The sequence below is a fragment of the Anas acuta genome, chromosome 4 (genome assembly GCF_963932015.1).
Source record: "Anas acuta chromosome 4, bAnaAcu1.1, whole genome shotgun sequence".
NCBI classification, from domain to species: Eukaryota; Metazoa; Chordata; class Aves; order Anseriformes; family Anatidae; genus Anas; species Anas acuta.
Window position 1 is genome coordinate 50,475,044 of NC_088982.1, and position 14,660 is coordinate 50,489,703.

General features: G+C 36.7%; 1 protein-coding gene across 4 annotated transcripts in view; it reads left to right on the forward strand.

The window, feature by feature from the left end:
• Window positions 1-14,660, forward strand: part of CLCN3 (chloride voltage-gated channel 3) — a 61,596-nt gene that overhangs the window by 35,891 nt on the left and 11,045 nt on the right. For all 4 annotated transcript variants that reach the window (XM_068681212.1, XM_068681214.1, XM_068681213.1 and 1 more), the window contains 7 exons: window positions 2,053-2,210; window positions 3,710-3,809; window positions 6,016-6,203; window positions 6,906-7,028; window positions 8,322-8,528; window positions 9,880-9,960; window positions 11,202-11,747. In XM_068681212.1, coding sequence (XP_068537313.1) covers window positions 2,053-2,210; window positions 3,710-3,809; window positions 6,016-6,203; window positions 6,906-7,028; window positions 8,322-8,528; window positions 9,880-9,960; window positions 11,202-11,747 — 1,403 coding nt within the window. The remainder of the gene's footprint in view (window positions 1-2,052; window positions 2,211-3,709; window positions 3,810-6,015; window positions 6,204-6,905; window positions 7,029-8,321; window positions 8,529-9,879; window positions 9,961-11,201; window positions 11,748-14,660) is intronic.

Below are 14,660 nucleotides of genomic sequence, written 5' to 3' on the forward strand. Positions count from 1 at the left end.
CTTAAAATCAGCTCTTACTGTTTGTGATGCTTTTCCAGCTCTCAACTGTCCTTTGCCTTATGTGGCATAAAGCTGCGTGCACCTTAGAGCTTAATGGTTTTGGTTCATATATCATGGTTCATATATAGCAGGGCATAAAGCCACACTCTGGGGCAAAGGTAAGCTTTTGTTCTATTGTGATCACTCAGGTTCAGGAAGCTTCTTGATCTAAGTAAAATATTGTAGGAGATGAATAATTAAGCTGTGGTGGAACTGTAATTTATGTTCCCTTTGTGAAGAAGGATAATGTTGCATTAAAAAACGCATTTTCATTTTGTCTTTTTTTCCCTTTACATTTGGAGAGAGAAACTAATCACTGCAGTGCTGCTTTTGGTTACTGTCTCATCCACTAGATGCCCTTGTCCTTTCAGCTAGCCAGACATATATGTTAGACTTCCTCTCTAGTTACCGGAATTGGAAATGGCAAGAGAGTTGAATCCCTTATCCTAGATCAAGATTTTCACATTTGCCTCCACTTGCAAATCTGATCCAAGTTTCTGTTGTTAGCCTTTTATTAATGGAAGCATCTGTCTTAAGAGAGACCAGCAGAAGCTTTAAGAGAAAGGTGCTGGCATTGTTCAGTCATTTTTCCCTTTCACTTTAAATATGAAAAAAAAAAGTAAACTAACAAACTAATCTTTTTTGTAGACCTTTCAGTTTGCATGTAAACAGCAAAGCAGGGGTGCTGAGTACTAAAACAAATACTTTTGTGTATCTTGAAAGTTTCAGATTGCATTTGGTCTTAACACATTTTTTATTATAATTTTCTTGTTTTGTCATTCACCACCAAGAAAATGTCCAAAGAAGCATTGTGTTACATAGAAGGCATAAACAATACCTTTCAAGCAAAAGATCTTTTATTTATTTATTTTATACATTGTAAACTGCTGACAGCACCAAGAAGCTGAACTCACAACTCCAAAAAATAAAAATAAAACTCTTAGGCCTGCCTGAACTGATAGTAGTGTTGGCCAAATTGGGCCTACATCTTTAAGAATAGAGGTTATTGTGGTATACCATGTGCTGTTGGCCAAATTGCTTTGTTTTTAGTCAAACAAGTGAGAGTAACATTTATATTAACCTCAATATAAATGTTCCCTTTATAGCAATTACTGCTGTAGAAGCACTGAGGGCGTGGGGGAATGGTGGTCGTGCTATATTTAGGCAGCCATTCAGAAGGAAATTTTGCCTAGGGTCTGCAAACGTACCACAGGAACTCAAAAAAAAAAAAAATTGCTGAATTGCTGACATTTTTTTTGAATTGCTGAAGCTTAAAAAGACAAAGCTTTCCTGCATTCCATATTCGTCTCACTCTTTTTATTGTGATTACTGAAAGAAATACTGCTGGGGGGTGCTGCTGTGTAAGCTGGCTGTGAAGGAGTTAGCTAGGGATGATAAATTGGTAGAAGACATTTTCTTTTTACAGTTTTTCTAACTTTTTGTGACTGAGGGCTGTCTTGTCAGTACTTGCTTCATTTTTTTTAGCTGCATTTATAATTTGTTGATAATACTTTTTAGGTCTGATTCAGACATGCAGGAGAGTAGTAAACAAAGACTGAAATATTTAGAAATAACAGGCAACTTATGGAGGTCCTGTGAACTTCATATATTATCCAATTTTATTTTCTTGCAGTCATTTTTTCCTCTAGTAGTTCATAAAGAGAAGCAAATTTCAAGTTAAATATGTGTCAGAAACACTCATTTTTTCCCCCACTTTGTTCTGTTGAAATTTCTCAGGAGTCTGCACATAAAATGGAACAGTAATTTGACTAGTACATTAATTTATATTTAACCAACATGACATACGAAGTTGCTGATGTGCAAATTTAACGTACAGATAAACAACAGAAAAACAATTAACATGCAACGTCGAGAGACTTAAGTGACATAACATACACGTATTATGGGAAGTGTCTTAATTGCTTGCACAGAAATTTTATATGCAATGTCTTGATCATTAGAATATTTTGTTTATTACAGAATTTATTAATTTCTGTCTTTTCTCTGTCACAGGAACTCATTATACAATGACAAATGGAGGAAGCATCAACAGTTCAACGCATTTACTGGATCTTCTGGATGAACCAATTCCTGGAGTAGGAACGTACGATGACTTCCATACCATTGACTGGGTTCGAGAGAAGTGCAAAGACAGAGAAAGGCATAGACGGGTACATGAGATAAATAGCAGTACTTGGAATTTATTTTGGCTTGGGTGTTCGTGTTGAGATCTGGTCTAGTAATACATATAAATATGTGCAGACTTGTAAATTTGTAAGTATTTACATCAGGTAGAACTACTCTAATGCTGTTCATAAAAAGCACTGCGTCATTGATACCTGCAGTCCTGCAACAGTATTATAACTTTAAAAGAAAGCAGGAACTTAACAGAGTGGGAACAGGTGTGTCACGCCTCCTTGATATTTTTATAGTACTGCCTTTATTGCAATGGTTGTATATTTAAAGCTGTGTTCCAGTGCAGATGAACTTGTAGCAGTATGGTAGTGCCTGTGGTGGTACCTGTACTGGTAAAAGTGCATGTCTGCTACTGCTGTGCAGCGCTCTGGTTGTTTTGACTGTGAACAGTGAAATTCTTGTATCTAAAATATTAACGTCTATCTATTTAACAAAAAAGTATTCCCAGTAAGCATAGTAAATGTCCTTTCCACTCTTCCATCACAATACTTTTTCTCCTCCTCTTTACTCATTTCATCAGAAGATCTTCAAAGTTCAGCCTGTTTGCCTTTATCAGTGTGCTCTGCTGCAGGTTCTTTAATGAACTCTGGTTGTATTGCTGTTGTATAAGTTACCACCAGTCTTGTAATAGATCTGTTTAGTAGCCTTTTAGGAGGAAATACACAATTTGGAGCCTTATTGCCAAGCTTTTGGAATCCTTACATTAATTCACTTTAAAAACAAAGCAGATTTGGAGATTTCCTTGCCTAGTATTGTGCTTCCTTGATTTATTCCCCCTCCCTCGCCCATGCACCTTGTTTGTTGTACATGCTTTCACCCTCTTTTTACAGTATGAAAAAAAAATTAAGACAGTTATGTAATAAAATGCATTGAGGACAAATTTTGACTACATGCACAAAGTAAAGTAAATAATGCTAAAATGATTTTTTTTTTCTGTATAGCACCATTAGATATCATTGCTTATAGTTGTTTAGAAGGGTCAGGTAGTTATCCAGGTTTTTCATTTTTATTTTCTGTTCATTTTTGGTGTGGTATTTGGTTTAAACATAAAAGAAAAATGTTTATAGTTGGAGTAGAAGCTTATGAATCTGAGTCATATGGAATAGCTTATTAGTAATATACTAAAAGAAATACAGTATGTCCGGTTCAATGTAAATCATGGAAGATTTAGGAGAGAAATAGAAATAATAGAAATAATTTTACGTTTACACATTCTAGACGTTGCAGAAAGTATTCATTTTTCCTAATGTGCAATTTTTGGGTTTTAGTTTTCAAATTAAATTTTCCTTCCTCTGTCAGTTACTAGATATCTGATTAAATAAGTTTTTTTACGCAGCAATACTGGGAGAATGCTTGTAGCTTAAAGAGTGGGTATATTTGCCTGCAGTTTGCATCACACAGTTACTTATGCATACTTTTTTCTCCTATTATTAAAAAAACGCATGCAACTATTCATAATGATTTCTCTTTGCAGATTAACAGCAAGAAGAAAGAATCAGCATGGGAGATGACAAAAAGCTTGTATGATGCATGGTCAGGATGGCTCGTAGTCACACTAACTGGCTTGGCATCAGGTAACCTTAAAAAAGAGAGTATTTCTTGACATTTCATTTGTGTATTATTTACCAACTTGGGTAAGAGCTAGTTCAGGCTAGTGTTATAATTTCATTAAGGGAGGAAAAGAGTCACTATCTTGATATACAGACCTTAGTGTTTTGGGGGAGAGGATTTATAAAGGGAAACAAAACCCTTTACCACTTGGTTTATTTTAGGATGAGTTTTTATAGCTAACATTGTTTGATAGTTTGTGGCTGCACTGTGATGCAGTGTCACTGTCTAGCAGCACACACAGTTTCAAGTGACCAAAATATGCAGAAGCAAGAGGTTGCAAATGTTTTGCTCAGTTTTTCCAAACAAGTATTTTAAACAGAAATATTAGATCTAAGTCCTAGAAGGATTTGATTAGTTGCAGAATATAGAAATGTCTGTTAAAAGGCATGGGAAGTGTATAATTACTACTTAAATATATACATAATCACTCTCACAAATCACATATAAATTAATATATATGCAAAATGTGTAGCATGTTTATATACCTCTGAATATACAAAGTGGGAGTGTATAATTGCTGGAAATTGCTGATGTTAATTTGAGTGGGAAAGTGCAGTGTTGTTTTCTTGTGCGTTTTTTTCTCCCCGTCCAAAGCTGCAATGTATATTAAAATAGCTTTACCATGCTTCAGAGCACCAAAGCTAGCAAATTCTGGCCATGAATATTGCTCAGCTTTTGCAGTTTCAGTTGTTTTATGTCGTATGTGTCCAGTGAATCTCAAATGGTACAACCTTGATTTCTTCCAGGAGAAGGTCTTACTTTATGTATTTCAATTAATGTAGTTTAAATTCTGTTCCACTGAAATACTGACTTAGACCTTCTTTGGCCCAGAATCTTAAACTGATGATATATGGAAATTAGTAAATGTGAACCAGAGTTAGTTCTCTGCTACCAGTTCATACAAGTAAGCCTGGGGGCTGTTTCCAGACAACTTTTTCTGGTAGCGATTAATACCTAAAAAAAATAGGAAATTATAACTAATTAACAGTTGCACGCATTCTCAAAAATACTAACTTCAGATGCAGTTTTGCAGTACCATGAAAAAGGTATTTTGTTTTTGTAAATAGTTTTAATTTTTTTTTTTTTTTTAAAAAAAAGCTTTGAGTTGGAGAAGTGGTTAGCATCCTTGCTGCTTGTTACTTGTAGTAGGAGGTTTACATGCTCACCATGTTATGGAAATACACCATGTTGTGTATCTATTACATGAATGTCATCAGGGTTTGTATGGCCTTCTATTTATGATGTTCTAAAACCCTTGTTGGCAAAGTAAGAATTATTATTTTTTTTAATATATATTTACAAAATGTACTAAAATAGCTCATGAGTTCTTTGAGGCATAGTAAGATACTGTGTCAGAAGCTGTATTGTCTCTTTTGTCAGATAAATATTGCAGTCATCTTTTGACTCTTAACTCTGTAGCGTCAGTGGACTGCTGGAGAAGTATGGCGTAGGTATTAAAACAAAAAAAATACATCTTTCTCGGCCCTCAGGTATGAGACAGTTAGACATACTGGAGAAGGTCCAGTGGAGGGTCTGCAGCACCTCTCCTGTGGGTAGTGGCCAAAAGAGCTGGGCCTGTGCAGCCTGGAGAACAGAAGGCTCGGGGGGAGATCTCATCAATGTCTATAAATACCTAAAGGAGCGTGCAAAGAAGACGAAGCCAGGCTCCTTTCAGTGGTGCCCGGAGCCAGGACAGGAGGGAGTGGGCAGAAACTTGATGGAATAAGAGGTTCCATCTAAGCATCAGGAGGCACTTCTGTGCTTTGCAGTTGATGGAGCACTGGTAACAGGTTGATGTACAGAGGCTGTGGTCGCTCTCCTTGGAGATCTTCTAAAGCCTCCTGGACACAGTCCTGGGCAGCCTGCTCTGGGAGCAGGGGCTTGGACCAGAGGACCTCCAGAGATCTCTGCCAACCTCAGCCATGCTGGGGTTTTGAGTGATTCTGGGATCCAACTTGGGAAATAACACAAGGTACCAGATTCTTCAGCAAATATCCTACTATACTGCAAATGCAATATATTCCTCGAAATCAGTAATGTTTTAAATGTCATTTTCTCTAGGCTTTCTGTAATTTCAGTTTATATAAGCTAATGCCATCCCACTTCATTTTAGCTGCTTTTATTATTTCCACTTCCTAGAACATTAACGCAGAACTGTTTCTACAACAGGGGCACTGGCAGGATTAATCGATATTGCTGCTGACTGGATGACGGACTTAAAGGAAGGCATTTGCCTTAGTGCTTTTTGGTTTAACCATGAACAGTGTTGTTGGGGTTCAAATGAGACCACGTTTGAAGAGAGAGATAAATGTCCACAGTGGAAAACATGGGCAGAATTAATAATTGGGCAAGCAGAGGTAAGTATATGCCCCTTCTTTGAAGGCATTTGCTCTAGTGAGCAAAGAAAAGAATGGTCTTAAGACCAGGGTACTAAATTGGGGTTTGGATTCTCCTATTGCTCAATTTTTCAGCATTTTAAATGATTAATCATTTATGCTCTAATAAATGTGCATTGTATATACTGCAAGAGGACTTAATGTATTGCAGGTGTAAAGAAGTTATAAGGAGAATATAGAACTGTTAACAACAGGAATTGTTATTCTTGATCATACTAAACAAACAAACAAAAAAGAAATGAAGTCTGTGTTGTCCTTAGATAACTAAGAATATTGCTTTTATTTTTTCTACCATAAAATCTTTTTTGATAAAGAATACTTAGTATTCAGTAGATCTGAAGTATTTTTATAGCTACTAGGTGCTGTACTATGGGTACAGCTTTTGCGTAGGCCTTTGTGGAGTCAGGAGTTAGACTCAATGATCCTTATGGGTCCCTTCCAACTTGGGATATTCTATGATTCTATGTTTAATTTATTTTTTAATTTATTTTTTGTTGTTGTTGTTAATGTGAATTCTTAGAACACTAACTTGTATAACCCAGACTTTGCTGATGTGCAAAGGACTATGCTTTTCCTCTCTGTTATTTTAAGTAGTGACTGCTCCTATGTCAGGTTTGTATTCTGACATTTTCTGTATTTTTTTGCTTTTCTTTTTGTCTTTAGGGGCCAGGTTCATACATAATGAACTACATAATGTACATTTTCTGGGCTTTGAGCTTTGCCTTCTTAGCAGTGTCTCTGGTGAAGGTGTTTGCTCCATATGCCTGTGGCTCTGGGATTCCTGAGGTGAGGTTGAAGTAATAATTACATTACAGATGTTTCATGTTAGTGTGAAAATTCCTGCTGTTTTACAGAGTCAGAGGGAAGTCAAGAGGGAGGGTTTTTTACTTGAAAATAATTTAATATGAATATTCAAATTTAAATAATGTAATTGTGCTAACTGTGGCTGAAAGGAAAAAAAGGAGCTGCTGTGAAGCTTCAGGTACTGAGTTCGTAGGTTTTTGCTTCGTGTTTGTGGCTGGACTACTTTTTATGGAAATACTTAGCCTAAGAGTAAACTTTTGAAGAGTTTTTTCCCAGCACCCCTCGGATCCTTGCCCTGCAGTGATTAGAGAGCAGAGGTTCATTGACACAATGTGGGTCGACAATCAACTCTCAAAGCAAATTGTGTAGTATACCTGGAAACTCATCTTTGTACAGTTGCTCCCTGCAACTATGCACAGAGTGTAGTGGGGGATGGGGGGGGACACAACAAAGTAAAATTCTGGTCAGTCGCATTTATTCACTCATTCTGTAAATATTTTCCATGTATTTGTAGTGCAGAAATTGAAGGAGAAATCCTGCCTTTGTGTAAGTCTCCAGTAGATCTGGGGTGTTACTCCAAAAAAGATTTCATCCTAAATTGGTCTCCAAATATAGATAACCTTTACTTTCTAGACACAGCTGGCCAGTGTTTTGTGCATGTCCTATTTATAGATGTGTTGTTCTTTGCTTCAGTAGCTGTATTATTTTCTATATACAGGCATATTTGCAGTAACGTTACATTGTTAGGAAAAGTAAAGTCCTAGGAAAAGTGAAAGACACATTATAGTGAAAGAGGCTGATTTTTTCCATCTTTATGTCAACAAATCTTTTGCCGTATTTTTCTGTAGAAGGAAAAACAGGAAATACAGAAAAATAGAAAAGGGTGAAATTGATGCAAGGGTGAGATGTTGTAGTGTAGTGCAACATGATAGTGTTTGCAGGTTTATTTTTTCCTTCAGGGGTTTTCTGACTTTCACTTGACAATTTACATAATAAACCAGTGAATGTAGTCCTAGAAATCACTGCAGATACATTTTCTACTAAATGTAATTGATGATGTTGTTGTACATTATTGTTCTCTGTTGTACAGTAAGTTGCAAATGAAAAGCCTCTGGCAACCAGATGGGCTCTGTGTAGTAATCAGAATGATGCATGCTTTAATGTCTCACAAAGTTAGCCCTTTGAAAAGGCTCTTTTTGAAGTTACATGTCTAAAATGATAAAAGTAATTATTTACTGAAGAAAGTAGAATACAGTAGCATTTTTTTTCTTCCAGATAAAAACTATTTTGAGCGGCTTCATCATCAGAGGTTATCTAGGAAAGTGGACTTTGATGATAAAAACCATCACTTTAGTCTTGGCTGTAGCATCGGGTTTGAGTTTAGGAAAGGAAGGTCCCTTGGTACATGTTGCCTGCTGCTGTGGGAATATTTTTTCCTACCTCTTTCCAAAGTACAGCACAAATGAAGCTAAAAAACGAGAGGTAAGTTTTTGTAAAACCATTTCTAGAACGTATTGATTTTCCATATGTTTTGTTTAAAAGGAAAAAAAAAAGAGAAAAAATCCAAGCACTGATTAATTTAGAAGATATTTGTTCTCTCAGATTGTGTTTAGGCTTGAATTATCTATAGTTCTTTCTTGTATTAAAATCTATGCATTATCCCTAGCATTCTCTAAGGCAAACTGTTTCCATTTCAGAACATTTCTGCATTTTTCCCATCTCAGTGATCATTCCATTTTTCCTTAAATTCTTTCTTCTTCTTCTTGACTCTATATTTTGCTAATCATCTCCAGTTGTGTGTGAGGACAGCAGAGGATTTCTGAACTCATGAACAAAGTACTCCTGGGAAAGGGTTGGTGACAACAGTGTTTTTGGCTCTTTACCTGTTTTGTTTTTTTTTTGGCAGTAAGAGCCATACTATTGAAAACAAGTGTAATGATAGTGAGTAGCAAGATGTAACATTGTTTTTAATTTAATAAAATCTCCATATTGTGAAATAAGAAAGTGTTTTCCCAGCTGTGCTGTAGTTCTCTCACTCTCAACTTCCATGATTCTCGACGAAGACTGCACACTGTATAGGAAACTTGGATTCACTTCCAGTTTCAAAGCTGTGTATTCTTAAGTAAATAATTTCTTTTCCATGGTTTCGTTGTTAATCTCGAGTGTGATATTTCTTGGAGTTTTCTCTGTGTGTTCTTCCACAGGTATGTAAGTGCTTCAGGTGTCACTGTTCTTGCAAGGAACCTGTCTGATACTGTTACAATTAACATGCACTTTAACCAGCTTCGTGCATTAAATTTTACTCATCCGTGATGCTGCAGGACCATCCACTTGTTTCCTAATAATTTCTCTTTAATCTTAGTTCACCTTATGCCTTTTTGAGTTTTTGCTTGAAGACTATTGAGTGCATATCTCCAGGACTGATTTAAAAACTGCATAGTCTGTCACAGATTTTTTTTCTTTGCAATGAGGAATATTTACAGTAGCTGGACTTCTTTACTACTTATGTGTTCTGGTACAGGGAAAGCTTGCTACAATTTCTTTAAAAAGAGCTATCAGCAGTTTCATATTGAACCACAGGCTTCTTTTGGGAGGATGCCTGGAGGAGTGTACATGGATGGCTTCATTGTGGCTGGTACCTCAGCAGCAGCTGCTGTGAGCGCTGGCCACATCTTAAAAGCATTCTGATACGCTCACCTGATGCATTTCTGTTACCAAGTCTGTGTCCTAGATAGAAACATAGAAGAAACTGATAACTGTAATAAGATAGCGTCCTTCATTTTTAAAGTGTGTCTCAGACTGTGAAAAATTCTTTACCTACTGTCTTTTCTAGGTGTTGTCAGCTGCCTCAGCAGCAGGAGTATCTGTAGCCTTTGGTGCCCCAATTGGTGGAGTCCTTTTCAGTCTGGAGGAGGTATGTCAAGAGATGGCATTAAAGGAAAAATGATTTAAAAATATGTTTTGGTATGAAAAATTTCAGATTCCTTTGAGCTGTGGAGTTTTTCCTAAGAGAGAAGTTATTTTAGGACCCACATTTCAAAATTATGAGTCCTGTTATAGGAAAACTCCTTAAGTTCTTTTTTTATTTATTTTCTTTGGATGAATGTCAACTTTGCTTTATTTTCAAGTATATTTTTCTGGAGAATGGCTGGGTCAATAAGTACAGTTTACATGGAGAGAGGCACCGGTCTTTCATTCTATAAATGTATTCTAAAAAGTGAAAATTGTGGGACTTCTTTTTTCATTTTGCAAGAGGCTTTAGAAATCTCTTTGACAGTTCTATGACAGTTCAGTTTTTAAAACATTTCTTCAAAGTTTCAGACACTAAACACAATTGATTACATTAACTATTAATAAAACAAATACTCTATAATAAAACCACCGAGGACGTCAAACTATTTTCACTAAGAAAAGTTTCTTTTTAAATTAGTTTTCAGCATTTTTTGTTTCAAAAACATGTTATTTAGATCATTAACATTTTTTTTAAGAAATCCTACATTAATGGTCTTCTAAAAATCTCCAAATTGAGTGGGAGGAAGGGGAAAAGAAGGACAGTATACTTACTTGTATAGTTTCCTCTGTATCATTAAGGGATTTTGAAGAATTACTTTGTTGCAAAACAAAACAGTCTGGGAAGAAAACTCAAAATTTCAATCCTTGTTATGGGGCTTAAGTGTGAACTTGAATGTTGTATTTAAATTTGTGTTGTTGTTCTAATGATACTTTGTAAAAACACACATCTGCCAGAAACCCTTCACTGTTGGCTGAAAGGAGATGTAACGGTAGTAGCAGGAAATTTGAGAGAACAGCTAATACCCGATCTGGTGTTTGTTGAATGCTAGGAAGAGATGCTTATAAACAGAGAAAGTTTTAAGCATAAATGACTCTGTTTTTTCTTATGTCTTATGACAGCAGTGGTTTCAGTATTGCTTTAGTTCTTGAAACTGATCTAAGCATGAATTGTTTTAGAGCTTTATAAAAATGTAATACATGCTGGAGCTCCAGTGCTCCAAGTGATAGGAATAATACTAATGAGACTTTTTTTTCCTCAGTATGTATAACATGTGAGCAACAGAACTGTAATACATGCATGAAACAGTCTTTCCAGTATTTTTAATCGGATCACTAACAATTCTCATGTATTGCCTTTTGCAGGTCAGTTATTATTTCCCCCTGAAAACTTTATGGAGATCATTTTTTGCTGCTTTAGTAGCTGCATTTGTTTTAAGGTCCATCAATCCTTTTGGTAATAGCCGCTTAGTTCTTTTTTATGTGGAATATCACACTCCTTGGTACCTATTTGAACTGCTTCCTTTTATTCTTCTGGGAGTATTTGGTGGGCTCTGGGGAGCATTTTTCATTCGAGCAAACATCGCATGGTGTCGTCGACGCAAATCTACAAAATTTGGGAAGTACCCTGTCCTGGAGGTTATTATTGTTGCAGCAATAACAGCTGTCATCGCATTTCCTAATCCATATACAAGGCTAAACACCAGTGAGCTTATTAAAGAGCTGTTCACGGACTGTGGGCCGTTAGAATCCTCCTCCCTCTGCGACTACAGAAATGATATGAACGCAAGCAAAATAGTAGATGATATTCCTGACCGCCCAGCAGGCACCGGAGTTTATTCAGCTATATGGCAGCTGTGTTTAGCACTCATATTTAAAATAATCATGACGGTCTTCACCTTTGGTATCAAGGTAAGTGTGAATGCTATGGCTGCATCATCTACTGTGATTATTTCATTACTGCCTTTCTTATTTTCCATCTCTCAAAGCTAGCATATTTATAGTTTGGTTTTTTTTTGTGTGAAGTTTTAGGTCTCATGGGGAAAAAAAAACAAAACCTTTTACTGTTGATTAATAAGCAAGTCTTGTAGAAAATAATGTTAAGGTTCATTGAATTCAAACTAGCCCATTGTTTGTTCAGCAGAATAGAAATAGGTGCTAGATTTTATTAACAATAGTAATTGTGTGGGTGGAGGGCTGTATGGGCCTGATTGAGCAGTGAGAGTGATTTTAAAATTTCTAAAAGCCAAGCTCAGCTGAGGTCAAACACAACCACTCGGGTTCCTTAGTACTGTTGCATGAAAAACAAAAAAGGCTGTATTTCTTGAACTATTGCATCTTTTGTACCTCCTCTCCTCACTTACCACATTAATGTAATTACCCCAGGCTAAAGGAGCTGATAATGATTTCTTTCCTGAAATTTCAAGTATTGCATGTCATGACTTCTTTCCATGTGACTGTACTGGAAATTTCTTTTCCATTACAAAACAGTTATTTTTTTTGTCCTTCCTGGTCACTTCATTTATCAGTCCTTCAAGCTATTCTCAAACCAGTGGCTGCTTTCTGAGCAGCGTGTTGTAACTGCCACGCCTTCACTGTTTGCTGACTTTTCAGGCTCCCTTTGTACTTTTTTCAGCTACATCAATATTAAATGCTTCTTAACACAAACACGACTTGCAGAATGTCTGCAAAGCAGGATTTGTGTTTAAACTAGCTCCATTGTCTGACAGTGTACATTGCTATTCAATAATTGCATGCATAAAAAGGCAACTTATTATGGGGGTGGTTGAACACTGGAATAGGTCATGCGGAGAAGTTATGGATCTCCATCGTTGGAGATGCTCAAGATGTAATTGGATGCAATGCTGGGCAACCTGCTGTAGTTGACCCTGCTTGAACCAGGACTAAAAATGGAGTGGGCATTGGGCTAGATCATCTGGAGAGCTCCTTTCCACCCCCAACCATTCTGTGATTGATAGAACAATATTTTCTTGTGTTTCTCACCTGTTGGTATTTGAGAATATGTTGCAGTCTGTTATTTGAAGTAATATTCCATATGTTGTTTGATGGATAAGATAAATCTGTTGGGTATATGTGAAATGTTAGTCTTCTGTAAGTCAGAATTTCACCTATCATTCTACACTTCTGTTGTATAGAATTTCACTTATCTAGGGCTCTGCCTTTTAAGCATTACAACATTTATTACCATTTAAGTATTATAACTTCAATTGTATCTCTTAGCATTCGTCTGTTCATGTGCATCTGTCCTTCTCATGGAGTTGTCAGCACAAAATCACACATAGTGTGTTAGAATTCGCTCAGTCACAGAAAGGTAGAGCTTCCTCTTTAATTGGTTTTGGTTCCTTTTCTCATACCTTTAGCACTTGCAATCTGTTGTAAGCATACACTTACCACTTTACAAATAGGCAAGGATTTGTGCTGCAGTCACTGATGGGATTGTGCTACCTACATTTGTCTGAAGCTTTGAAGCATATGTCAGGTTAAAATGTCAGGCAGCATCTGGAGAAGGGAATGTCACTTGAATATAGTATTTATTCATATTGTGAGCTTTATTTCTGTGAGAAGAAAGAAAAAGAGTTGGTCATGAAATCATTAAATCATGATTAAAATCCTCCGAATTCTCCAGGTCTGCTCCTGGAGCTGTAGCCATGTGCAAACACACAAGTTCTGCCCCTTCCCCTTGGGAGCTGATGGTCTGTGAGGTGAGCAAAGCGACTCAGCTGCCTGTGGGGTCTGGTGGTTCCTGCTGCTTCTACTGCAATGGATAGGGATCGCCAGAAAGCTGATTGGCAGCACTTATTTTTCGGTCTTTAACATGGAACAACACTGCAAGAGTAAATAGATTGTATACATATGTACAATATATGTATATACTGGACTGTTTATTTTCAGTGGGCTTGTACTGCGTTTAATTGTTGATGATGAACAGTTTGGGATGGGATTGCAGCTTTGCTTCAGACCCGGAGTGGTATCCAACTACACTGCTAAGGAAGTGGAAATTGGCGCACACATCCTGATTCCTTGCTTGTTTCAAAGATGTTGCATGTGCCAGAGTATAAACCATTTTCTCTAACTGATACCTTCAGTTAGGCTGGTGTGCACTGGAAAAGGTGGCTGGGACAAGGTGGAACCTACTTGGTTTTCCTTGTTCTTTCTTTGTGAAGGTTGCTCTCCGCTTTGTGACATGATTCAGAGGCTTGGGAAAGGGATGCAACTGTGAAATTGTGATCAGTTAGACCTGTAACCATTATCCACTTGTGGTGAAAAGAGGAGGTAGATGCAAAAAAGTGTATGTTAACAAAGAATAAGAAACCATCTCAATGCAGTTTCTATTTGGAGCCTGAATTTCTGTGGCATGTTCTTGTAATAGACTAGGATCTAGGCAGTTTCAAAGATGTTTTCAGCTACTTTTAGGTCTGAAATGCTAGTTTTTTCAGGGTATAGTACCATTCACAAAGAAATAATTTTAATCAGGAAAAAGAATGTATTTTAACAACTAAAAAGGGGCTTAGAAGCACAATTGTGGGAAGTAGTAGTAGTGGTGTAAATGCATGATTTGGATATTATGCTAAAATGACAGCATGGAATACTGTTGCTATCAGCACTGAAATAGGAGGTAATTCAGGAATGGGAATGAAGGATTAGTAAACCTTTCAACAAAACTCATGCAGCTGACTTTCAGACAGGCTTTAGTGTATTGATTTGTCCTTGGTTTGCATGTTAGAAATTATTTGCAACCATAAATATTGATAGTATAATAATGTGAATAGGTTCTGAAATACACTTTGGCATCAGCTACTGGAT